The sequence below is a fragment of the Marmota flaviventris genome, chromosome 3 (genome assembly GCF_047511675.1).
Source record: "Marmota flaviventris isolate mMarFla1 chromosome 3, mMarFla1.hap1, whole genome shotgun sequence".
NCBI classification, from domain to species: Eukaryota; Metazoa; Chordata; class Mammalia; order Rodentia; family Sciuridae; genus Marmota; species Marmota flaviventris.
The window spans coordinates 101,222,759-101,250,189 of record NC_092500.1 but is presented as its reverse complement, the minus strand read 5'-3'; the positions used below and the strand labels follow the sequence as shown (position 1 = coordinate 101,250,189).

Here is a 27,431-nt window from a genome sequence, read left to right as displayed (position 1 = left end):
TTTAAAGACAGTATAATACAGGGTCATGGCAACAGAACATGAAAATTACAGTGGATTGATATAAATAGTCTAAATCCTAGCTCATCTATTACGAAAATGATATAATCTCTCAGTTAACTAAAAAGTTTATAAAGAAAAAAGATTTACACTATACACAAAAGGAATATTTTCCAAGTGGAGTGGAAAGGCAGAAGAAGAATACTTGATTTAAGGGATCGTTTTGGGAAAAATGATCTGTCCAGCCAGCCCATCCCTTATTTGGAGGCCCTGTTGGGCTCTTGTGACTATAAATACACATTCTTTTTCTAATGCAATACTTTTCTCTTTCAGGATCTAGTTATTGTTTGTTATTGAGACATACTTTTATCTTTGTGTCCCCATTTCCAGATTTTCTCACAACCAGTGATTAGGAGTCTGAACTTTCGTTCTACATCTCTTCTGCTCTAGACAGTAGAATTCCAGGAGGGGTTGGCATTTATTTAGCTGTCTTCTTATCTGACAGAATACATTCTGAAATCAGCCTTTAACTCCTGTAAAATGTCCAAAATGTAAAGTACCCAACTAAAACACTTTGTCCTCTCCTACTGATTCTTCTCCCCTGCTACCATGTGGTGGCTCATGGAGAAATCAGCATAGAGAAGCACATGGACTTGACAGTATGTCTTCTGAAGAGGAAGAAGTCAGGATCTCCTTTGATTTTAAGGAGCTGAGTTTTCTTGGTCATGGTAGCATATTTTCTTGAATCCAGTCTAGGTAATTCGTGACCTTGGTGTATATACCTGGAACGTCCTTCTGCCCACAACCAAGACCCCAACTGATGATGCCAACCAAAGTCATGCGTTTGTCCTTTACACACACCAAAGGGCCTCCTGAGTCACCCTGCAAAAGACAGAACAGGTTTGCAAACATGGCACAATTTCTGGGAGAAAATTAGAATTACTATAGTACTATGATATATTCTTTAAAGTACTTAGTTCAGAGAGGGCAAATTATCTCAATTTTCTTGATCCTCTAGATGATTAGGTTGTATCTATTCTGATAAAGTGAATTGATACAATTGCTCAGGATTATGGTAGCTCAGTGGTGGAGCACTTGTCAAGGCCTGGCCTCTATCCTCAGCACCACACCACACACACAAACATACAGACACAGACAGACAAAGATAATTGCTTAGCCATTTCAGGCCTCCAAAAACACCTGGTTTGAACTCAACCACTTACTAGCTTTGTGGATTCAGGATAATTGTCCTTTAGTTGTTTTTTTTTTTTTTTTTCTTTTTAATTTTTTAATGTAGATGGACACAATACCTTTATTTTATTTGTTTTTATTTTTATGTGGTGCTGGGGATTGAACCCAGTGCCTCACGCATGCTAGGCAAGCACTCTACTACTGAGCCACAACGCCGGCCCCTTTAGTTTTCTTAACTATAAAATAGAGAAGATGCTGTGTATCTCATGAGGTTGTTATGGAAATTGATTGGGAGGGTACACAAAAAGCAGCTGAGAACAATATGGCATTTAGTAAAACTCAGTACTAATTATTGTCATATTGGATCAAAATAATGTTTTTTAAGCATAACTTTAAGCATATAGATAGATCATAGTTTCACTTTGTATACACCCTTGTTTTGACTGTGACTAGGTGGTACATATGAGCTTTCTGAAGAAACCATTCAGAAGGAGACCAAATGCTCAAGAAACCAGGCCCGGGGAACTGCTTTTATGATTATAAGAACAATGTCTGCAAAGTCTTCAACACAAGAGCCTCATTTGACTTCTTTGTGTCCTAACTTCCATCCCCTAATGGAGAGCCTGGTATACTGTAGACAACTGAAATGTCTGAGCAATAACAATTCCTTGGCTATATTTTAGTCTTAATACCAGCAGTTTGTCTGTCCCCCATGCCCCAGTATCTTGTTAATCATGAAATATAAATATTCTGATAGGGATTCTAACACAGAACCTAAATTAGCCTGTATTCTAGGATATTAGGGCTGAATATGAGTTTTTAAAACTCCTTTCTCACAATTCATCCTATTTCCTTTCCTCCTGGCCCTTCTACAAAATAGATTCTGGTTCTCTAGCACCTATAGAAATTAAGGATTTCTTACTTATGTTGCTTTACCCATCACTTCAATAGTCAATTAATTGCTTTGGCTTACAGGAAATCCTGTACCAGGTGGAGTTTCCTGTGAAAACATGGGGAAATTTCCTACAGTTTTCGATTTCTTAAGTTTAGGTAACTTTGATCTTTCTCCAATTGCTTTATTCCTGGAGGCCTCTATCTAGAATCCCTAGGGCCTCACAGAGATGAAACCACTCCATTCTGGCTATAACTTTTCCCCTTAGTTAAGAACTTGTTGGCCAAGGAGCATTTTTGTCCTTGGGTGGGCCTCAAGAATGGAGCAATATTCATATTTACCTGGCAAGCATCATGCAGGTTTGCTTGGTTCCCTCCACTGCGAGTATCTCCAGCACACAGCATGTTGTTTGTGACAGTTTTATTAAACATATATTGTGATGTACAGCGGCTGGATGGGTACAATCTGACATGAGCCTCCTTCAGCCGTTCAGAATAGAAAGGAGAAGCTGAAAGAGAGGGAGGAAATGTCTTGTAATTCTAGGAAAACTTATTTGTAAGCCTTTTGGAAGGAGAAAGCCAAATTTTCCAATAATTAACATCTCTCAAGTATTAATACATGTTAGGTTGAATTCTATAATATCACTAACATTTTATCATTTTGACTTACAAAAGCAGCAGTTTTATAGGGTTTGATCTAGGATTTCTTGATAGTGACCCTACTAACATTTTGGATGAGATCTGCTGAGAGGACTGTCCTGTGCACTACGGATGTTTAGTAGCATCTCTCTTTCTACTCATGTTTAGTAGCATCTCTCTTTCTACTCACTGTCAATATCAACCTTCAGCTTGAGACCTTGAAATGACTCCAAACATTGCAAAATGTTTCCTGGGTGGCAGAATCACTCCAGTTGAGAACCATCAAGATTAACTTGAATAATTAATATTTTTAATCCAACTAGAGAATTAGATCTAGGTCCACTTTAACATGAGGAAACAGATTTGGAGTAGCCAGACATGGTAGCACAAGCCTGTAATCCCAGCTACCTGGGAGGCTGAGGGAAAATTATTGTGAGTTCAAGGCCAGGTTGGACAATTTGGTAAGACCCCATCTCAAAACAAAACAAAAAATTATGTCCAGTGCTATAGATTAGATCTTAATTGTCACCAGAAGGCCCATGGCTTGGTCCTCAGCCAGTGGTGCTATTGGGAGGTAAAATGTTTAGGAGGTAGGGCCTAGTGGAGGAAGTTAGGCCATTGGGCGCAAGACCTAGAAGGGGATATTGGGATCCCAGCCTCGCCTTTCCTTTTGTTTCCTGGCCACCGTGAGGCAAGCAGCTGCCTTTGCTGTGAGTCCCACCACAAAGTGCTACTTACTACAGGCAATGTGCCACATGACTATAGACTAAAACCTCTGAAATTGTCAGTCAAGAGAAACCATTCCTCTTTTTAAGTTGACTTATTCCAAGTATTTGCTACGTTAATAGAAAACTGACTAAGACATCAAAGGTCCTAAAGCTAAGCAAGATGTAGATCTGAGATTTTTAAATCAGGCCTACACAACTCCAGCATCTGAGAACCTACCTCCTTCGTTGACTTCCTACATAGCACCTTCTTAGAATCTTAAGTTCTTCAAAGTATTTGCACTATTCAGACTTTCCCTCACCTGTACAGTGACCCTGTGAAGTAGGGAAATCAGATGATGGGTCTCACCAGTCAGGGAGGCAGGGGCCTCTCTCACATATAGTCAGCAGCAGTACCAGAACTGGGGCTAGACCCTGCTGCTTTACTGACCACTTTTTCCTCCATCTGCTCAACTACCACATCCCCTGCTGTCCTGCAGACAGACAGGATGGGGCTGAGACTTCCTTCCACTTACATGCCTCGTGCTTGCCATAGCCAGACAGTTCACATTCCGTCCAGTCAGCCAGCTGCAGGTCGGCGTCAGGGAGGCAGACGGTGCGGACAGAGTTGCTGTCCTGGGCACACTGTAATGAGTCTGATTTCAGCTGCAGCAATGCTGAAAGGGAGAGAATAAGACCTGTGTGAAGGAGAGCCACTTCCAGTTTTAGGGGAGGAACTAGCAGGAGGGAGCCAGGCTTAGGAAGGAGGAAGTGTGTGTATTTGTGTGTGTAAACATATTCGTGTGGGTGTACATGTATGGGGGTATGCTGTGTGTTCCAGACTGTCAACTGTAGCAGAGAATAATAACATCTTACCAATATCATTGTCATAAGTGTCATCATCAAATTCCTTATGGACGATGTATTTTTCTACTTCAAATTTCTGTTCCTCTTCACCAGGGACCACCCGGTATGTTCTGCCCAAGACCACCTTAAGGTGGTGGGGAGGAAACCTAATGGAAAAACAGCTTTAGAATGCTATTTTTACTGTAAAATTTACTCCATTGATTCTGGTTTTAAGACCTTAGTAGAAAAATCTATTGGTTTTCTAAGCCCCTACCTCTCCAGGAAGCAGTGAGCAGCAGATAGGACCCAGCAGGAACTGATAAGCACTCCCCCACACAAAAACCTCTCTCCTGGTGACCTCCTGTTCTTGGCAAATATGGCAGCCTGCCAAGGATGAGAGGTGATGTCTGCGAAGAGTCCTCCTTTAATGCGAAACTGAGGCTTCTTGTACTGTCTTAGGCCACAGGTGGCTGGGAGAAGAAAGGAGAGAGAAGGGAGATCAGACCTGAGGTGCTGGGGCAAGGTCCGGGAGCACCCATCTAGGTTTCTTCTCTTGGATCTCTGACTGCTATAGGCTGACTGCTCTTTGAAAGATGGGTCGAGGGTGATGTAACTTTTCCCACAGTGATAAGAACCACAACTTTCCTCTGTTGAGTGCATTACCAACATGCTAAATATTATGTGTACACTATCTTTATCCCTTCCTGTTTCAGGGAGGCTAAAAAATTTTGGCCCAAGTTCACAATGGTATCTAGATTAGAACCCATATCTGTTTGACTCCAAAACTGGGGATGTTTCTGCTATGCTTCATTCCTTCTAATTGTATCCATTTCCTGGCTTAAGAAGTAATGTATTGTAAGTTTCCTTCTGAGGACTGTCTACCCATTTCTTTCCTTTACTCAACCATAGCCATTCTTCAAGGTAAGTGAAAGCTGACCTCTCAGAGCTTTTGTCAACACCCAGCTGACAAGGCTCTGTGGCTAACAGAGGACCCACCATAAATGCCCTTGGTCATGAGTTAACTGAGAGTTTATGTCTTACCTTCCTAGTTAGACTCTATATTACTTGAAGAACATTCTGGTACAACTGTGTATTCACAGGAGGCGAGTTATAATCTATTCTCAGACAATTTCCAAAATAAAGTTTTATTTTCTTAGCAACATGTGCCAATTTGAATTTTCTCTGCCTCTCATCCCTTATCATTAATGCAGTTTCCCCATGTTAAATGGGTTCTGTGGGTAACGTGGAAGAGTTCACAGTATAAGCCTTAGAGTCAGAGGACATGGGAGCAAGCCCTATTTTTACTACTGGGAGCCCAGGGAATTAGGGCATGCCATAGGACTTCTGAGAGAGTGTTTCCTCCTCAGTAAATGGGAAGAGGAAGACTCCATCTAAGAGGAAGACTCTCCCAACACCACTGTTGGGAGAGCACAATGGAAGCACCTTACTTTCTGAGGAGTCACAAACATGAGCTCCCCTCTTCTTCCTTATACTCACCATTACTATCAACACCACTATTAATAGAGGCATCCAGAGAGAAACATTAGAATTCTAAGAGAAACCAGAGTGGTCTTTGCTTTCTTTTGGTTCCTCCCCATCACCCCCATGCATGGGAAGTGCACACCTGCCAAGACCATTGCTTCAGTTACAGAAGCCTCCTACCCACCAAGGCCTAGTCCTTCTAGAAGTCTGAACCAGCAGCTGTGAGGACACACAGGGAAGCAAAGGAAATAGTGGGGAAGTAAGAGTAGGCAAAGGCAGGTAGTAGAGGGCCAGCCCTTACAGCACTGGGGCATGTCACAGTATTCCCACGTCAACTTGCGGTCCTTCAGCACATGGCACCAGGGCTTGGCATCTCCATCTGGATTCCTGAATGATAAGGGAGTTTAAGATTTTAAGTCACATTTTCAATTATATCAAAGGCCACATAAGAGTGGAAAGAAGTAAATCAGTGGTAAAAACACTGAGCTGGAAAGGAAGATCTCAAGTTCAACTTGCCGAAGTGGCAGGCCCAATGATAGTGGAAAATTTTCCCTTTAATTTTTTTTACTCTCAGTAATATAATATTCTAATCTCACAGGGATGTTGGAAGGAACTGGGAGATGTTTTGAGAAGAAACTCTTACAAAAGTATTATAATAAAAGAGCACTGAGAACGGAATGAATGAGGCTTAAATTAGGTGAGGGGACAAGACCGCTAACTTGGGTTTTGGGTTGGAAAACTGTTATACCTTGAGTTTCAGAAATAAGCGTTGTTCTATCAAGTGAATAGGTTGGACTAGATCATATCCAGAGTTCCTTCCCACACTTTGGATCTTTCATATAACTTTCGGCATTAATTCTTCTCCCATCCCACACTCTTGACTCTTCTCTGCCAAAACCTGAATCCCTTGGGTTCTGATCTACTTACCGGCAATAATTATGTTTTCCCAGGCCGAGAGCCTGGGAGTTGGTCTTCCACGCTGTATAACTCTTGCCTATCAGGATCATGGAATTCCATGGAAGGCAGGAGGCACCAGATATGGTGAGGCTTTGGGTGCCACGGTATGCTAACCCTTTTCCAAAGTAGCAGTCCTCATTTTTTCCTGGAACAACAACAAAAAAAATCCAAAGCTGAAACAAAACCAATTAAATGGTGAGGCAGGCAAATTGGGGTTTAAAGTGGAGGTGAGGGCTAGTCTAGCATGGAGAAGAGTGTGGTATCTCCAACTTTTCATTTTTTCTTTAAGGCCTTTTACATAGAAATGGCAAGTGGGTTTCACTGTAGTTTAGACTGGGAATGTCTCCTAAGGGCCCATATGTTAAAAGCTTCATCTGTAGCATGACACTGTTGGAAGTGGTGAAATCCTTAACAGGTGGGGCCTGGTGGGAGGTCTTCAGGTCCTTGAGGGCATGACCTCAAAGGGAATTGGAAGAACCCAGTCTCTTTCTCTTTCACTTCCTGGCCATGCAGTGAGCAGTCTTGTTCCTCCACATGCTCCCACCATGTGTCACCACAGGCCCAAAGCAACAGGGCCAATAGATCTGGACTGAAATCTCTCAAACTGTGAACCAAAAGGACCTTTTTCTTTATAAGTTGAGTTTCTCAGGTATTATAGTTATATGGAACTGACTAACACAGATTTCATCTCATGTACCACTTTCGTCAACTGGATGCGATCTCCTAGATTGCTGAGTGGAAGCTGATTCTGAGGGTCTGTTCAGGTTTAATGAAAAAGAGTGCTGTATTCCCTTAGTGGTGATTATTCTTAGAGCTGCTTTGAAGTAATTAGGGATTTCCTTGTTTCTACTTGATGGTTGCATTGAACCAATGTGCTTCAACAGGGGGTTGTGATGTTAGGTCCTACTTTGTCCACCAGTTCTCTGAAGGCTTTGCTGGGCTTAGAAGAGAACATATGAGCCCAAGAGTGCTACCTATTTTCATCAATTTGCCCCACCCTACCCTCTTTTCTCCCCATTTGAAACTTATGAAGTATACTTCTTCACATAAATACTGTAATTAGAAGGCATCTGTAAGATCATTTATATTTGTGAATATTAATTTAGACAAAATCCTTGGGATAGAGAGGATAACTTCAGAATTATTGTAAAAGGAGTTTTCACTTTCACAGGTAAACCAGCATTACCTGTAGACCTGTGAACAAAATGCTCATTGTTTTTCCATGTATATATTTAGAACTTTAAAAGTATCTTTCATACTATTGTGGTTACTAATATAATTATTTTTGAAAACACCACTGAATTCATAGTGCCTTTTTGTAACAGTTTTTTTTTCCTCTCTGGAGAGTTATTTTATATTAAAAGTTTTGAGAAAGAGAGACCATGAATTCAAAAAGGGAGAATTTCTATTCACTCAAAAAGGACTAGAAACTACTGATTCATCCCCATTCTTTCCTCTGTAGATGGGGAGACTGATGGTCAGAGGGGAGAAGGAGTCCACTTATAGTCAAACAGCTGGAGGCAATGTCTGGGCAGGATTCTTCCCTCTGTGGCCATGACTAACTCCCAACCCACTCTTTTCTCTCCTCAGTTGTGGGACTATCAGCCCTATTCTTTCAGATGTTTCTCCCCTAGTGACACTCAGAAGGTATGGTGACTGTCACTTACCCTTGGAGCAGACTGGTATGCTGCAGAACTCTGAGGTGTACTTCCCTGCCTTAAAGACATAGCACCAAGGCTTTGAGTCTCGGTCGGGGTTCCTGAAAAATCATCCAGGGATGACCAGGGAAGGTTAAAAGTGAAAACTTTCCTCTCATACCCAAGGACTTGGCATACTCTTCTGGGGAAAGGGTGAGTGCATTTTTTGCATAGTTGAATACTGGATAGTTGTATTATGTTAGGCAGAAACATGACTTAATAATATTGTTTTTATTTGGAAATTAAGTATAGTTTAAGGAAATGCATATGGTTGCCGAGTTGACAAGGGATGGGCAATAATTGTTAGTCTTAATGTGTCAACATGGCTAGGTTAAAGTCCCCAGGTATTTAATCAAATATTAATCCGGGCATTGCTGCAAAGGTATGTCATTAGCACTTGCAATCACTTGATCTTAAGTACCTTATCCTAGATGTTGTGGGTGGGCCTCATCCAATCCGTTGAAGGCCTCAAGAACAAAATATGAGAAGACTACAACATCAACTCTTAAGGTTCCAGCCTGATGAGTTGCCTATAGATTTCAGACTCACTAGCCCCCAGAGCTGTGAGCCAATTCCCTAAAATCAATTTATTTCTATTTCTGTATAGATAGTACCAGGGCCTAGTAGGTTCTTTTCCCCAACCGTAGTGCTTTTCACCAGAGAAGAACCTACTGAGGAAGATGGCCGCCTCACCTGCAGTAGTTGTGATTCCCAAGGCCCAGCTTGATGGCATCTGGTCTCCGCCCATTGTAGGACTTCAGGGCCAACACACTGCTGTTCCAGTTGACACATTCAGCTCCGCTTTCCACAGTGCTCCACGTGCCCCTGTAGGTGATGCCCTGATCCTTGTAGCATGTGGCACTGGAATCTGATTGAGAGCAGGATATGTGACCCTTCACATGTGAATCTCCCTTTGTTCAAAGGACTCTCACATGGGTTTCTTCAGTCACCTTCATCACTGGGGCAGGCTACTGCTGGAATTGCCAGAGTAAGCTGGGAGCTAGGTAACCCAGCAGATGATGGCTGAGCTGGACTCAGATTCACACTCAAGGCTCTGCCCATTGGACCCAACACTTTGGTTTCCTCAGCCACCCTCAGCTGATAGTGGATTCTACCTTCATCCTTCCACCACACTTTTCCTTTCCTTTCCTGCCTTTCCTGGTTGATTTGGGAACTGGGATTTTTGTGCCTCTCTCTTTTACACACACACACACACACACACACACACACTCACCTATTTCACAGCGTTTCCCAGCAAATCCTTCAGGGCACTGGCAGACAAAATCTGAGAAATATATAGCCTGCCAACATGTACCCCCATTGAAGCACCTCGGCTCACTGCAACCTGTCAAGCATAAACAAGGAAACCCCTAATTACCTTCAGCTTCAAGAATAACATGAATTAAAAATTCAAGAGTGTTCCTATATGCCAGCTGCTGTTCTACATGGTTCGCAAAATCTAAACCCCACAACCATAAAGTAAGTATATATTGGTATTCTCCCAATTTACATATGAGGAAAGTAAGGATCAGTAAGTGAAGGCATTTGCTACATACTGTAGCTCCTTTTTGTTGTGTATCTTTACTTTTCCTAACACAGAACATGCCTAAAATCTCCTTTTGAAGATTTGAACATGCTGGGAACCATTAAAGGCAGGGTTTGGGCCCATGAAATTGAACCTCTGAATTGAAGCCTCAACATGAAGTCCATACTTACTTTTGATGGGCACCGAGTGGCACTGTGGGCTGCCGCTATTGCACCAGCAGTATTCCACTCGGTTGCTTCTGAGCATGGGGCGCAGCCATGACTCGTGTTGCTGGTAAATCATCTGTGTTTTTTCATCCCTGCACGTCACTATAAGAAAAGACAGGCTGGCTTCTTAGAATAAGATTCAAGTAAAACAAAACAACAACAACAAAAGATTTATCACCTGTGGACCTACTGAGAAATATCAGCCCACTGTAACTGCTGGTTCTACATCCACTGATTCACTCACTGAGGGTTGAAAATACAGTTAGGCCTACAAAGCTTGTATCTGTATTGAACGTGTACAGATCTTTCTTGTTATTTCCTAAATAATACTGTATAACAAGTATTTACATTAATGTTATGGAATATATAATTAATGCTTTATTACATATAATAGGGAATCCTGAGATTATTTAAGTATATATTAAAGACATTCATAGGTTCTATACAAATATGTCATTTTTATATAAGGTATTTGAGCATGTGTAGATTTTGGTATCTTGTGAGAGGTACTTGAACAAATCAATGCCCCTCAGAGGGATGACTATAATCTATTGTAAATTCCTTAGGAATACAAGTGAAAAACAAATACAAATACCTAATATTTTGTCACTAAAGATAACATTCCTGTTATTGTTTTTCCTCTGATGAGTCCTTTTTTTTGAAATAATTTATCTATCAAAATACACTTATTAAGTAATATTCAATTTTTCATTTTAATTCACCAAAAAAATATATTGTATAATTGCCTACCGTTTTTGATCTATATGAGTACTACCACACAGAAAATGATGCACTTTTGGACCAATACAAAGAAAATTGGCATTTTAGGCGGCGCAGGAAAGTGCTGTTTCCATGAATTTTTCCCTCCCTCCCTACCTTCCTTTCTGTGTGGTTCTGGGGATTGAACCAAGGGCCTCAAGCATGCTAGGCTAGACAAGCAGCTCTAACAATGAGCTACACTCCCAACCCTTTTTATTTTATTTTAAGACAGGGTCTCACTAAGTTTCCTAGGCTCGTTCAAACTTGCGATCCTCCTGCATCAGCCTCCTGAGTAGCTGGGATTATGTGTGTACTCCATCACACCTGGATCCATTAGTATTTTTGATATAATTAAAATAGTTGAAGTACTCCCACTAATGTTTTCTTTTCATCTTTTTCTGTTTTCAAACCAGAATGCCAACTTTAAAAAATAAAAAAAGAAAACATGGGGCTGAGGCTACAGCTCAGTTTAGCTGAGCATGTGCCTAGCATGTGCAAGGCACCGAGTTTCATCCCCAGCACCACAAAAACAAAAAAGCAACAAAATCCCTATTGTATTTTTAGTTAATTAAAGAAGTAACTTATGCTCACTGAAGATAATGTTCTTGCTTCTTTCAAAATTCTGTCAAGGCTAGAATATCCTTGTAGGAAATGCTTTGCTATCCAACAACAAAATTATTAAGAGTTAAGTGTGATTTGGTCTGAGGAGACTTCCACTTTAAAATGGAGTATTGAAAAAAACCAGGTCATGAAGGAGGAAAGATGAGGGCTCTAGGTTGGTAGTTCTCAACCTGAAGTGGGGCCTAGAGTTCTTCAAATCAAAGACACGAGGCTGTTAGCATTTTTTATTCTTTTTTGAATTCCTGATGGAAGTGTTTCTCTGCTTTCTAGTCAACTCTAGACATGGACTTATGAAAAAAAATTCTTTCCTCACTACCTCTGTGAAATAGCCCAGGTTATTATTCTGATCTGATTAACAGGAAGAAACGGAAACACAGAGATGCTAACAAAGGTGCTGAGTGGACTCTGGAAGGTTCACAGCCCAGGAAAGACCCCAGAGGACCTGGACAGCAATGGCTTGTCCTTGTTCTGCTGTTAGCATTTGGGTGTCCTTAGGCAAGAAACTCAGTCTCTCCAGGGCTCTGTTCTCTCATCTGTATAACAAGGAATTTGAACTGGTAGGCTCTCACTAGCTTTGTGATCCCCTGATATCCTGACTCTGTTCCTCTCAGAATCTGTCTGGCTGGCATCAGCAGATTGGGTGAAGGGTGAATTAGCAGCATCTTTTAGAATCCCCCTGAAAAATTCACCTTAACATAGCAAGCAGGTCATGGGTAGAAGTGAATCTCCCAGCAAGTCTAAGGTACCCTAATATCCTACTACCCTAAGCCCTGACCCTGCCTCCTACCTCCACTGACCCTCTTCCATCTCAGCTCCTTCTCACCTCTGTAGGATCTGGCTCCTCTTCTGAATCGGGTATAGATTTCCTGCAAAGAGACCATGAGTAGGTAAAGATCAGCACAAGTTGGGAGATGACCACACATGAGTCTGCCAATTAGAAACCATCTACTCAGAAGGTCTCCCTCGGGTAACTGGCCCAGGTGGAATATCCATTTCTGGCTGCCTTGTCTAATTCTTCCTCTCCTTTTATACTAGCCAAAAGAACTTTATGTACAATGGAAATGTTTCCTATTTATGTGGTCCAAAATGGTAGCCACTGATCCCTTGTAGCCACGGAGAGCTTGAAATATGGCTAGCATGATTCATAAACTGAATTTTCAATCTCATTTAATTTTAATTTTAAATATAAATAGCTCCATGTAGTTAGTGGTTACAATACTGAACAGTGGAGTCATAGCTCCCTGTGTCCTCCAAGTAGCTGTCTGGGGCACTCTGTACTTTGAGATCCTGCTGCAGAGTATTACTATTATTCTTTGTTGCCAATCATTTTCAAAGAGTATGTGTTTAGTTTCCATCCTGATCAGGTAATGAGCAGCATAAGGGCAATTTACCTGATTCTATGGCTCAAAGAACTTGTGTTGTCTTCTATAAATACTTTGTGGATTAATTCAAACACATTCCTTAATGTAACTCCAAAGAAGGCAGGCGGAGGCCAGGAGCAAAATTAAGAACTTTTGGCTCAAGTTGGAATAAATGCCTAGGTTCCACTTCAGAGACTTAAATCCCAAGTATCTGATCCAGAAAGAAAGGGCACATGCATGTCTGTGGCTTTACTGACATTTTGTCCCTTAGCCTTCCTATTCTTGGGCATTTTTCTCACCCCTGGGATCCTTGGGAGGATGCAGACTCCTGATTGTACTGAGGAGCATCTGCAAGTATAGCAGCCTCCAGGAGGGGCATGCCGAGATGGATTGGACACTCACCTGGCGGGGCAAAGTGAAGACTACTTCACAAAGCAGCAGTACACACAGAAGCCCTTTTTTCATTGTATTCATCATTTCTTCAGAGTGTCTCATAAATTCTGAAAGAAGAAGAAAAAGATCTTAAGCATGTGATACAGGAGGGCAAAGTACAGTAAAGTTCAAGAACCTGAGTATTATAGCTGGATTCTTCCTCGAGCTACAGCTCCCATGGACAAGTGTCTGGAAGATGATTACATACACACACTCTCACTCTCTCTCTCTCTCTCTCTCTCTCTCTCTCTCTCTCTCTCTCTCTCTCTCTCTGAATCTGACTACTTTGCACACATCACAAAGGTTTATCCATATTGTAGCATCTGTCAGAATTTTCTCTCTTTTTAAGGCCAAATGATGTTCCATTGTTGGATATACTATATTTCATTTATCCATTCATCTTTGATAGACACTTCAGTGGCTGGAAGATGATCTTGCCCAGAGATTTCCAAGGGTTGAAGGGCAAAACTATCTCTGGCACTTCTTGGTAGCCAGTGGACTCCAGGAGACTATAGTGCCCTACTTGGTTTCCTGGAGGGGAATTCCTGACTGGGGTTGACTAAATGAAGCCACAGTAATGTCCTCTCTGGGTTTTGTTTTGTTTTGGTGCTAGGGATTAAACTCAGGGTCTTAAACAATGCTGGGAAAGCACTAACAATTCAGCTATATCCCCAGCCCTCCTCTCTGATTTTTCCAGAGGAATATGTAGGGATTTTATTGCTGACGCATCTCAGAGCCAGTCTACCCATCTCAGATTGCCTCTGCTCTTACACTTAAAATGGACAGAGCTGCTTCCATGTTCCATGGTCTAGCTCACCAAAAAGAAGGCCCCCTCTATGCTGCACTGCTCCATTGGAATGTCTGTCTCCTTTTTTATAGACTATGACAGATCTGGCAAAATGCAGATTTGCAAAAATAGAAGAGGCATCTGGTTTATGGTCATTAGACTCAGATCTTCCTGAACCCCCAATTCCCAGTTTTTTCCCCACTGATCTTTCTTTCCCTTAGTGACTGAAAGTAGGTTAGTTGGTCGGGGTGTTATTTTGTGGTCTGGCAAGCCCTCTCCTTTATCCACAAGAATTAAAACCGACCTTTGTTCCCCTGACTCATTTCCCTTCAGTCACAACAACTTTTCTTCCCACCCTTCCCCCTTCCTCAGTACCCCAAGGTCTATTAATTCAGAGCCTTCTGGGATTTACATTTTGCCTGGCTGTGGCTCTGGCTCTTTCTTTCTTTGAAAAGAACTCCTCTCTGAAAGTGCCATCCAGCCTCCTCACATGGCCACAAGTTCCCTACAGGGTCAGGATGAAAATAGAAAGGGAGGGTAAGGTGGGAGTCTCTTCATGCCTGACTGATTCTCCCTGGGCTGCTGGGAACAGGCAGAGGAGGGAGCACAGAGCTGCTGGAGAGGGTGAGAAAGCCTGGCAGGAGGAGCCGAGCAACAGTGGTTCCAAGGAGAAAATGTAGGTTCCCAAGGAATCTTGTCTCTGGCTTCCCCTCCTCTGCCCATTCCCCAATGTAAGGGAACAGAAGGGCTCTCTCTGGGCCTTTGTTTTCCTTTGGCACACCCAAAGCCTCCTTCTAGGCAAGGTAGACTGAGCACTCTGGAGGCCCTTTTCTTATTCAGAGGGCTCAGCTGAGCTACTAATTCATTGGTTTCAGACAGTTCCAGAAGAAAGGAACCATGCAGTTGAGGCCATCCTAAACGGAGTGCAGGGTGAAATCTTGAATTTTTCAAGATTATCTTTCTCAGCTTTTCTTTTCCTTGAATTTCCACTTTCTCAATCTTTTCCCAAAATTTCACTTAAATTTTGTTTCTTAATTTTTATCCCATTACTTATAGGCTTTGGAAAACAGATCTTCCTAAACTGATTCCCCTTCTTTCTTCCTGATGGTCCTCTATGGGTTGTCCTATCTTTTATGATGCTACACTAGCCTAGAGGATAGGGAGAGCTCTACACACTCAAAACTTTTTAAAGAATCCTAAATGAAGTCCAGAATTAGATGACTGAGTAAATGAACCACCAACAGAAGAAACCTCTTTTCTATATCTTGCAGATCAAACTAACCAGCCATTTCAATTCACTCATTCAACTAAGCCTTGGGGATTGGCTGACTATCTATCATCTATCTATCTATCTATCTATTTATTTTCCCTGCCAACCAAGGTACTGTTTTATTTCAAGAATTTAAGATCCTTCTAAATGGAACCCAATTCTAGATGTTGAACACTTACAAAACCAAAAGTGGAGTAACAACATATTTGCACTCCCTGCCCTTCCTTAAGGGATCTGCTCTCTTCTTGGACAAGTGGGGGTGGGTGGGAATACCAAGTAGGGGGGAAAAGCATCTCCTGACTGGCTGTGAAGACTCCAACAGCTGCATCATGTTAAACCCTTTAACAACTAGAGAATCAACATAAGGGGACAGGAGAATGTTTGTGTCTTGTGCTCTTGGGAAAATTAGTCTTGTTTCTTATCTTCTTTGGCTGCTTTTGGCCTTTCTTGGCCTCAGGCCCAGTGTAGATGTCTCATATTAGCAACACAGCAGCTCCCTCACACTACACAGAGGCAATCAGAGCAGCTGGATGGGCTGTATGGAATAAGAAGATGACAAAGGAATTAGTCATCCTGCCATCAGAAAAAAAGTGCAGTCTGAAGACTAGGAAGAAAGGAGAGAGGGAAGAAAAATGTGTCCTTATTTCTCCTTTGGTGCAGATGTGGGTGTAGAGATCTGAGGGGCAGTGCCTGAACAAAGAACAAAGTGAACACCAGAAATGTGGACTTACTCAGCACCCATGGGAATAGGTTAGGCCAGGCCAGACTATGACTCTGCTCCCACCAAAGGGAGAGTCACAAGTAGTGCTAGGGAGGCCAGGGTGCAAGATAAAGAAGTCTAAGAAGTCTTTCAGAAACTCGTTTTACAAATTCAAAGAAAATTGTTATTTTTTTCTGGTTCTTTTCCTTTTGCTGTATTTAAGAGTTTCCCAGTATTATTAATGAACTTAAAAGGAAAAAAAGCAAGCAAGCAGGTAACAGGAAGAAGGACTGCAGGAAAGGAGGAAAGGAGAAAAAGAGAGGGAAGGAGGAAGGCAGACTGGTCAACCAGGAGGACGCCTGACTTTAGTCAATCTGGAATCCTTGAGTACTGCATGAGAAAAGTGGTAGAATGGCTGTAAGGCCTGTGGAAGGCTGCAAAGCCCCAGACCCAACAGGCCTAACCTACACACAAAGTTGATTTTTACACATTTGCAAGAGGCATCCTCTCTAGTGGGAGGAGTTAAGCAAGTTAACACTCTGTAAATTAGAAAACGCGGGCCACATGGTGCAGCAAATAGACCACAGCCTAGATTTCACTGATGTGTGAGCAGGCACATCTGCATTCAACTGGCCTTGTCTGCTTCCCACATGCATGTGTGTCTCCAGAGCAACTCTGACCTTCCTGCCTGGAAGCTGTATGCCATCCTCTTGGCTGCAGCAACAGTGACTGTTCACTTGACCCTTGGAGTAACTTGCAAATGATGACCACTCTAGGGGAAAGGGAATGATGGTCTGGTAACCAGGGACAGGAAAGCTGGCTAGACGCTAATTCTCCTCGGAGAGGTACTGTTTCCCAGGTCCAAAGATGGGTACCATTTTGAGAAATGCCAGAAACATATTCATTTGTGCAGTAGTAACATGGCAGAATAATGATTAATGGGCACTAGTTAATAATTGATTAATTCTGGATTGGCCAAAGTCATTGAAATATATGGAGAGGACATTTGCCCTGATCAGAGTTACTCCATAAACCTGAGTTACTCTATTTTGTAACAGTAGTAAGTTACTCCATTTTGAGTTTAAGTGCTGAGGTGGAATGACTGTACACCTTCTTTGTACAAGTAAACAGCCACTATCTGCCAGGCACAACTATAAAGCACAAATTGAGAAATCAATTAATCATACTAATAAAAATCACTTCTGTGGACTTATCCAATTGATCAGAAGTACATGGATGCATTGGTGTTATCAAACTCATTGGGAAAACCAGGCCCATGAGCTTATGGAACATACCAGACCACCAAATGAAGCTACCCCTCATTCAAGACTCATAAAAGAAAGAACACCTGAGACTGGACACAGTGGCACCCTGACCCCGTCCTTGTCACTCCTTATCACCAGGCTTGCCCAGGAAAATCACCACAGTGACAAACTTTAGAATTTCTGGCCTCAGGCTTCAGCAGAGTACAGTTTCTCCTGCCCTTGATGATCGTGTACCCATGGCTCACTCCAAGATGACACTCTGAAACTACTGACTGTCTGGACCTTGGCCTAGAATAAGTTCCTGGTCTTTGACAGCTCTGTTCCCTTCAACTGGTTCTTGATCTTATCTGACCACCTGTAGTGACTCCGCTTTCTATCTGCTCTCTGTCTTTGCTCTCTTTTATACTAATAAAAATCACTTCTGTGGACTTATCAAATTAATCAGAAGCACATGGTGAACTCCTGTGGCTGCCTGAATCTTTTCTTAACCTTTCTATAACACATACACACACACACACACACACACACACACACACACACACATATTTTTGTGTCAAGTGTGTTATGTGACAGGAGTGTTGTAGATACTAGAAATTAAGAAACTACTGTTACAAAATAGAGTAATTCAGGTTTATGGAGTAACTTGATCAGGGTATGATGTCCTCTCCATATATTTCAATTACTTTGGCCAATCCAGAATCAATCAATTATTAACTGGTGAACTCCTGTGGCTGCCTTAACCCTTTCTTAACCTTTCTATAACACACACACACACACACACACATTTTTGTGTCAAGTGTGATATGTGACATGAGTGTTGTAGATATTAGAAATTAAGATTGGAATAAAAGAACTTATATTTGCTCAGCCTATGACTATCAGGTGATCCACAAGTATTTGAAGAACTGCCATTGATGAAAGTGGTGTATCCTCAAATTTATTTTTATTCAATAAATTCTGACATTATGGAAAGGCACACACATGTTTGGTCTATGTTAATGGCATAGCTTACTCACCGCCAAATGGCAGTTAGAAAACAGAGGGACCTGAGAAGAAGTAAGCCAAGTGTTGTCCTCAGTGACTTTGCATTGCCTGTCTCCCCTCTATTTTCCTCCTACTTCTTCATCTTCCTTCATAAAAATATTTCAGGAACTGATGGACTCACTCACACAAGTTAGAAATTACTGGACATTACTGAACATTAACTAAAGTCAATGTCCTGCCCCTCCAAGAAGCTTTTATAATTTGAAACATAAAATGTGCTCCTAGCAATATAAAACCAAGCAAGCTGGAGGCTCTAAGTCTTCCTCCAGAGCTGTGGTTTCTACATTGTATCGAAAGTGAGTGTTCACATGCTGTGTAAATAATGAAACTCTTATAAATGGGTATAAGTACTTTTATTTAAACACTCAACCTGCTATCTGCAATTATATAGGAAAATGATTTGCAATAAAGGAACTATACAACAGCAGTCAACCAGTCAGTCAAAGTCTAGGTAGAAACATTGCAATTTCCTGAGATGATATTGAACTGGAGGATTTCTAGTTTGTACTCTTGCCATCAAGAGAAGGCAGAAATGTGAGCAAGCTAAAGGAGGATGGAAATAGCTAGGGAACATAAAAATGAGTGGATACTGCTATCAAGTTTTGCAACATGTACAATATTTGGTCTATTTTTTCGTTGGTAAAGGAGGGCCTTATGTTATTATTGCCTTGCAAAAGTTTTCTCTGGAAATCTGAGTGAGAGAGAGGGAGTCAGTCTTCAAGAATACCAATGCCCTAAAATGATTCCTAGTTTTAAAACAACACACACTCTTTACCCACTCCAACCGCTACAGCCCAGAACAGGTGCCAACAAATTAGAAAAGAAATGGTCAGAACTCGTTGGAATAGCAAAAGACGAGAGGTGTGGTGAGAGGCTGGGAGGAAGAATTAGGCCTCAGAAATGGTAGAAGTTTCCCACAACAGCTTATCTAAAGGACAGGGGCCTTTAGCCTGGCAGTTCTAATTCTACCTCTACAAGTCCTGTTCACTTTAGAGGCCATGCTCTCAGAACATAAACTATTTTTAGAAACTACCATCATATAATCGATTCTTAACTTTTCAAATAGGTAATTTTCCGTAGGCCAAATATTCATTTTTCTCTCTTCTTGAACAAGAAGTCTTTTACAAGAAGGGAGAAGAGGAGTCTGCTTTTTAATATAATTTGATAAATTGTAATGGGATGAGTAGAGCAGAATTCTCTCCTGGCATCTCCCACCCCAACCCATCAGGGAAGAATTCTCTCCAAAGCATCTTCAAAATATAGGTATGTTCTATGCCTAAGCTACATGAAATTAACCTCAGAAAAATCTATACCATTACTTTGAGTGTCATCTCCTCTACCTTTACCCTCAGCCAAGTAGTATGGTTATTTGCAGGAGCTAAGAAAGTATAAGTTGTGGGTCTAGGAAAAGAGATGTCTCTCCTTGCCTCTTCCCATGATAAAAGCAAAAGCAATACTTTCTTGTGGGCCGGGGATATAGCTCAGCTTATAGAGTGCTTGCCCTGCATGCACAAGGGCCTGGGTTCAATCCCCAGCACCACACATATTTAAAAAAAAAAAAAAGTAATAAAGACATGGTTCAACTGGCAAAGGCTAACTCAATTAGTGCAATAAAATATTAACCCCCAAATCTGAATCTAAACAAACCCTGAAATTCAATGATAAGCAAAAAGAAGGTGTTGTTAAGTAAGCGATGAAGGTGCTTTCTCATGTTCCTTCTGTTTCTTAAAGCAAACGGCACTACACAGTAATTAGAGATGCAGTAATGTGGTTCTTCCATCTATCTCCGTATTTTATCAGACTTGAATCAGAAAATAATGACCAGAAGCTTTCATTGTATCATTATATCAATTTATCCAAATTTTACTGGCATTTTGTGAAACTAACATTATAGTGTTTGAGAAATATGTGTGGATTAATGCTTAGCAGGTATTTGAGTTTACAAAACTCCTTTATATCTACTAAACCACTTAAGGCAATTTTAACTTATTTCTACCAATAAGATAACTGAACTTCAAAGAAAGCATAAGGGATTTACCCTAAGATGACAAGCCTTGTAAGAGGTGGCATCGACTTTCAAACCCAGGATACTGAGTTTCTCTAGCCCACACCTGACACTTTTCACTTGTCTCCATGATACTCGCTTGTGACAGTCTTTCTTTTTGGTGCTAGGATTCAAACTCAGGGTTTTTTGGATGCTAACCATGTGCTTTACCACTGAGCCACACTCCTCCCACCCTCACTTGTAAGTTTTTTTTCTTCCTTTTTTATTTTTGGTGGTGCTAGGGATTTGAACACAGGATCTTGATCATGCTAGGTAAATGCTCTCCTGCTAAGTTATACTGCCATCTTGTGACATTCTTAACGAGTTCAAAGTTGATATTAGAGCAGCATGTCATCAGGTATGGAGAAGGACTCTAGACTTTCAACCTGGAACCCCAACTACCACTTACAGGTCCTCTGAGCCTGTTTCCTGGGTCTTTCCAATAGGCTCCTCATTTTTCATTTTGCTTAATTATTCTGATAACTAGAGAAGTAGCAGGTGAAGGCCCTGCACAATGCCTTATGCACAGGTGTTAGCTGTATTTAATATCATGAGCTATACTCCCTTCAGCAATAGGAGCACCAATATCAACAGGGTCTTCCTGGAACAACTGCTTGAAACTAGAGACGTAGAAGAGATACCAAGCTCTAGGGGTCCTCAATGTATTCAAGTGTTAATAACAAATCCTGTTTCCTAGCTCATCTGGACACCTCTTGATAATCTGTGATTGAATTCTCTATAATTGAAAAAAAAATTTCATGCTTTGTTTTTATGGTCACAGAAAGGTTTGAATGGGAACCATTATTTCCTGAATACAGACAGGGTGGTGTCTTACATCCTATTTTTAATCTGTTTTTTTTTTTTATTTGTCTTTCCCAAGCCCATTTACATCACACATGCCAGGGACTCTGTGGAATTTTGAAGGAAGTCAGAATTAGCAACTGAGATATATGGGATATCAGGTGTCTCTACTGATAATTCCTGCCTGATGTAGAGGGTATGGATGTCTGAAAGCCAGGTGTATTTTATGAGGAAAAATAAGGACACTGGAGCTTCCCAGAAACACACACACGCACACACACGCACACACACACACACACACACTCCCTTCTTTCTCTTTACAGCCCTTGTGGTATAGACTGGCTCTTGCTACAACTGGGCAGAATAAAACAATTTTCTCTTTGCTGTGAGCATAATACAATGTGAATAGCCAGAGGAGATGGAGTTGACTGGGTAGACTTTCTTTTAGATTATGTGCACTGGGTTATTGGACTCAGCTTCCTCACTCAGCCCTCTGTCCTCAGCCTTCATGAAACCCAGCTGACATCAAACTGCTTATTAAAGAGCTGGAACAAAGGGGCCTAAGAACCTCCCAGGGTCCCATCTACCCAGTGCCTATGGGACCCCTCACCATACACTGAGACCTCAAGCCCTAGCTCAGATAAGATTCCACTTTCCTGGCATTCACAGGTGATGATTTACTCACAATATATATTCACTATCAAATGTCTATAGAGCTCCAACCATGCAGGAGGTGTGCAGCAGGCTAGCATTCCCTGGGCAATCATGATCAGAACCAGAGTTCTCCTGAGCTGTCCCTTCAGATATGTTTGTGAAATTCATGCTGTGTGCCCAGCACTGGTTTCATTTTCCCTTCGGACCCTGGAGCTATTTTGGGTAATCAAAAATTGAGTTTATTTTTCCTTCTGTATCCTTCTACTGAAGTCTGTTTCTCAGGTAGGAACTGGTATCAGAAGACCATGTGGCTTGATTGGGGTTGGATCAGGGTGGATTATCTTAAAATCCCCCTAGAGCTGATTTTCTATAAATCTAAGTCCTCCTCACTCTTACCAGGTTTGGCTGAGAGGTGTCCCCCAAAGCTCATGTGTGAAACAATGCAAGAATATTCAGAGGTGAAATTATTGGGTTACGAGAGCCTTAACCCAATCAATGATTAATCCCTATCAGGAATTAACTGAGTAGTAACTGAAGGTGGGTAGAGTGTGGCTGGAAGAGGTAGGTCATTGAAGGTGTGCCTTTGGGGTATATATTTGGTGATCTGAGCTTAGTTTCTCTGCTTTCTGATCATTTTGTGAGCCTCTTCCCTCTACCACACTCTTCTGCCATGGTGTTCAGCCTCACCTGAGCCCAGAGGGATGGAGCTGGCTGTCTATGGACTGAGACCTCTGAAACCATTAACCCTCAGATAAACTTTTCCTGCTTAAAATTGTCTTTATCAGGTCTTTTAGTTACAGCAGTGAAAAGGCTAACTAAAACAGAAATTGTTACCAAGAAGGGGGTTCATTGCTGTGACTAACCTGCCCATGTGGTTCATAAGCTTTGAAACATTTTAGAATTGGTGGGAGGAATTTTGAGATACTTAGTAGTACAAACTTTAGATTGTTGTAAATGGAGATTAATGGGTAATTCTGATGGGAGCTCAGAAGTCCAGAATGTCAACAGGACAGTGGACAATGAAGTCAGGGTTCAAGAGAGTTCAGAGAAGGAGGATTTTATTAGAAATTGGACTAGAGGCCATTTGTGTTATGGTCTGGCTGCGAAATTGTCTGCATTTTGCCCACGTCCTGAGACCTTCTGTGAGGCTAATTTTAAAAGCAATGGCAGATGTTCCATGGTACTGGCATTTCTTAATCTTGGGGTTTTCCACTGTAGCTTCAGCTTCCCCCTCACATATATACTCATTGCCCTCTCTTAAGTGTGCCCACAGGGATCTTAATCTGGTAGAAGAAATTTCTAGCAATATGGCATTCAGGCAGTGGCCTGGATATTGCTGGTGGCTTTTAGACAATTTTATTGTTATAATTAGGCACAGAAAGCAGAGCAGAAAGATCTGAAAAACTTGGACTTGAAGGGTGGGAGTAAAATGAGGGCTAAGGAAGATTCAATTGCCACAAAAGAAATGCTAAAGACTTTGCCCAGAGACAAAAAGAAAGATGGCTTGAATGCATCTCAAGGAGTTGACAAGACCATACCCATTTCAGGATCAAGGGAGTGAAAATAAAACTTTCTCTGAGAAGAGACCAGTGGGCATACTTCTTGCACAAGGGGCCCTAGCTACCCAGGCACTCAGAGGCTCCTGCAGCCAGGGTCCCTGGAGACTTGGTTACTGCTCAAGATGGTGATAGATCTTGGCATCAACCACATGGTGCTGATTTTGCAGGATTGCAGGATGCTGGAGTAATAAAGTCATGAAGGCTTCCACCAAGATTTCAAAGGAAGGTCTGGGAGGCCAGGCAAAGTGCCCTCGGGAAGGATCCCTGTGGGCAGCCCCTAAGAGGGCAATAAATATATATGTGAGGGGGAAGCTGAAGCTGCAGTGGAAAACCCCAAGATTAAGAAATGCCAGTACCATGGTCTGCCGAGGAAAGCTGCAGGAAAGCTGAGACAAGTTAACAGAAAGGCCACTTGCGCTGCCACCAACAAGGCCGGAGAGGCAGAGCTACACAGGCCCTTTGAAGAGAACATCATGCCATGTGCTCCAGATGCTGGACATAGAGCTTCAGGACTTGTTTGCCTAGCTGGATTTCAGTCTTGCTTTGGTCCCTATTTTTCTGAATTGAAATGTTTACTCTGTACCTCTATATATTGAATACTTGGAAATCGCTTTTGATTTTTACAAGAGCTTACAATGTGAGCTTGCCCTGAATCTCAGAGGAGACTTTGGACTTGAAATTCTGGGCAATCTTGAACTGTTGAGACTAGGAGGACTCTTGGAAATGGAATAAATGTATTTTGCATGGTGAGTTGGTCATGAGTTTTGGGGGGCCATGGGTGGAGTGTTATGGTTTGGATGTGAGATATACCCCAAAAGCTCATATGTCAAACAATATAAGAACATTCAGAGGTGAAATGATTGGATTATGAGAGCCTTAACCCCATCAGTGAATTAATCCCTATCAGGGATTAACTGAGTAGTAACTGAAGGGTAGGATGTGGCTGGAAGAGGTGGGTCATTAGGTATATATTTGGGGTATATATTTGGTGAGCTGAGCTTAGTCTCTCACTCTGCTTTATGATCATCAAGTGAGCCTCTTCCCTCCACTACACTCTTCTGCCATGGTGTTCAGCCTCACCTGAGCCCAGAGGGATGGAGCTGGCTGTCTATGGATTGAGAGCCATGAAACCATTAGCTCTCAGATAAACTTTTCCTGCTTAAAATTGTTTTTTGTCAGGTCTTTTAGTCACAGAAGCAAAAAGCTGACTAAAACACCAGGTTTTGTTTGAGACCTGCTACATGAATTTTGTGAGCTGCTTGATTAGGCTGAGGCTTATAGTCTGAAACTGTGGACAGAACTTTTCTCCTGAATATACAAAACAAATGTCCCAAAGATGGAATGAACAGAATATTACAGTACCTCATTGCCTATCTTAATCATCTTATCAAAACAGAGCTGAAAATCACCCCCAGAAAAATTTTATTCTAAGACTGAAGATGTGCAGTGCCAAATAATCAAATGACAACTGAATAATTTCACAAAAGACTCAAAAATCTTCCTCACTACCAGATACTCAGTATTCCAGAAAAGCATGCTGATTTTGTATTTTGAATGGAGTTAAGTCTGCTACCCTTGCCTATGACCCAGGTTGTTACCTCAGCTGTCAAAATGAAAATAACCTACACACACTCTAGAAGCTTTAGAAGTCCTAAAACTAGAATTAGTCCTTCCAAATTGATGAATCCAGCCAAGACCTCTGTAAGCTGCTATAAAACCCCATGACTGAAAAAATTCCTGTTGGCAGATGAATAACAGGCCTCCTCTGAACAGGAAACTTTCCCAGTTGTGCTGTGATCCTCCTACTCACTCACCCCCAAAATTGATAGATGGCTATGGTCACTTCAAATTAAAGTATAAAAGTGTGCCTGGGTTGCCTAGTCTAAGAGTGGGAAATTCACTGGTTTTCCAGCTCTGCTTGTCAACTCTTTAGGCCCTGGGAAAACAAAGGCCAAAGCCCTGTCTTAATAAGCTTTCAGATGAACCGCAGGGTCATTGCTATTCCTAAGTTCCTCCCTGGCTGATGAACTCTCCTGGGCCCTTGATGAAACAGCAGAGAACAGTGCAGACACTGGGAGAATATGATAGGTGGCATCACAAAATAAACTGAGATGGTTCTGGGAAGTCTGGGCAGAGACTGAGCCCTTTGGGGAAAGGCACAGCTCTCATCGATCCTGACAAGACTCAGAGTCTCAAGGCTGGCGTCTCTGAGAACATTTTAGGCAGAATAAATTGATGGGTAGGATGGAGCTATTTATGTTTCAATATTTACGGCGCCCCCGCTGGTGCCCGCAGTCTGACTCCTTCATCCTGGCAGGAGGAACGTACCCCGCACTCCTGCCTGTCAGCATATATTGATTCTGGATAAGCCAGGGTTTAGATCCCAGTTTGAGCCTTCCTGCCCCCCCACAGAATTGCTAAGAAGTCACCTTTCAGGAAATTCCACTTAGAGTCGTATTTGCAGGATTTCTTCACAGGATTGCACACACATATCCCACCACCCCACTGGCTCCTGTCATCAATCAGCTGCAGGAGATCTCTATATTATTCCATGTTGGCCACCAAATAAGTCATTGCTACGGCACTTCTTTGTGCTTGAGTTTGCCTTTAGTTACTTGGAAGCTCGGCATATCTTCCCACTTCCCTCCTTCCCACCCTCCCTCCCTCAGCTTTGAGGTTAAGAAAATAAAGATAATAACAGCAAGAACCTAAAGAGACTTACTATGCTTCCTGAAGAGAGTGTTAGGAATAAAAAATATTGATGTTATTTTCCCCCTCTGTAATTGAAAGGTCCTTTAAGAGGACTGCACATTTGATTAATGCTTACTTGGAAAAAGGCCGGGGGACAAAATTGGTGGAGATTATAGCGGGGTGATGGGAGAGAGGAGATCAAAGGCATTTTTTTCTACCCTAACTCCCAAGTGAAAACGTCAGAGATCCCTAGAAGTCACCTGCTTCTCTTTCCCAGCACTTCTCACCTAATAATCATGCTCAGGAGTCTGCTGCAACCCAACCTCAGTTTCTTCATGGGCTCCTTGAGGGAGGGAGGCAGCCAGACAGACAAACTTCTGGACATTCCCCAGCCCTCCCGGCTCTCTCAGCCACGTGTCCTGAGTGCAGCTGATTTTACTTTTACTGCCCATTACTCATGTGGTCGGCTCATTGTCTATTCTAAGAATTTCTATGTAATTCTTTCCATTTTCTCCTTTACTGTGCAAGCAGACATTTCTGCAAGAAATGTATCTTGCCTATTCTCTCCCTTCCTGTGACCCCCCACCTCCCTCCAAATCACTCCAGCCTTTCTCGAGCAATTGCAGATGCAGAAAGAAGATTTCCCTTTGGAGTGATTCTCTTTATGCCTGAATTAGAAGTCAGCCCCTTCAATGAAGCATGCCTTCACTGGCTCAGTTTGCCTGAAAGACTTCAGAGAGACAGAAGAGGAGGAGCTGGGCACAGCAGTTCAACTTACCGCCACTTCTTGCGACTTTTCTTCTTCACGGGCCTTCTTTTTTGGCTCTGGGCTCTTGCAGGATCTCAGCTCCAATCTCGATGAACAGCTCCAGCCTCCTTTAAGGTTCAGGGTAGTGGGTGGGGTCAGTGGACTGGGTGGGTGGATTTCTCCGTGGTGGAGGATGCCCAGTGGACAGGGCTGTGCGGGAGCCAAACCGGGCGGGACTGTGTTTATAAGGCAGGGGAGGAAGTTCGCTGTGGAAGCAGCAGTCAGTCCTGGCTCGGTGCCTGCCTGATTATTCACAGTCTTGATGTCATCAAATCACAGGAATTTGGGAGTTGGACAGGACCTTAAGAATCATCTTCCTTTAGAATCTTGGTCTCAAAGGCCTAAAAGAAACCCTCAAGATCAGGCTCTCAGCTCCTGTGTCCCAACAAGAAGTATTTACAATTCTAAACAAACACATCAGCAGGGGGCTGAGAGTGGGGGTGTCTTCTGGAATATAAACAATATCTGCTGTTTCAAGG

At 42.1% G+C, this 27,431-nt stretch overlaps 1 protein-coding gene across 2 annotated transcripts; it reads right to left on the bottom strand.

Moving 5' to 3' along the window:
* Plat (plasminogen activator, tissue type) lies at positions 1-27,069 on the bottom strand. Of its 2 annotated transcripts, none has more exons than XM_071609216.1 (14): positions 26,923-27,069; positions 13,300-13,397; positions 12,324-12,402; positions 10,121-10,258; positions 9,639-9,749; positions 9,098-9,272; positions 8,375-8,466; positions 6,678-6,852; positions 6,052-6,137; positions 4,543-4,738; positions 4,299-4,435; positions 3,959-4,099; positions 2,422-2,588; positions 1-879 (listed from the first exon to the last, which is right to left on the bottom strand). In XM_071609216.1, exons 2-14 carry the CDS (start codon positions 13,390-13,392, stop codon positions 721-723), a joined length of 1,749 nt encoding a protein of 582 aa, XP_071465317.1. In that variant the 5' UTR covers positions 13,393-13,397; positions 26,923-27,069; the 3' UTR covers positions 1-720. The 2 variants fall into 2 exon arrangements, with proteins under 2 accessions (XP_071465317.1, XP_027795122.2); XM_027939321.2 differs by having other exon boundaries at positions 12,360-12,402.
* Between the last annotated feature and the right edge of the window lie 362 nt (positions 27,070-27,431).

Excerpts from the sequence above, each read along its gene's own strand:
- Plat (XM_071609216.1), bottom strand. The coding sequence starts at position 13,392 with ATGAGACACTCTGAAGAAATGATGAATACAATGAAAAAAGGGCTTCTG. Across the intron at positions 6,853-8,374 it reads CATACCAGTCTGCTCCAAGG|GAAAAAATGAGGACTGCTAC; the intron begins GTAAGTGACAGT and ends TTGTTGTTCCAG. Across the intron at positions 880-2,421 it reads ACCTGCATGATGCTTGCCAG|GGTGACTCAGGAGGCCCTTT; the intron begins GTAAATATGAAT and ends TGTCTTTTGCAG.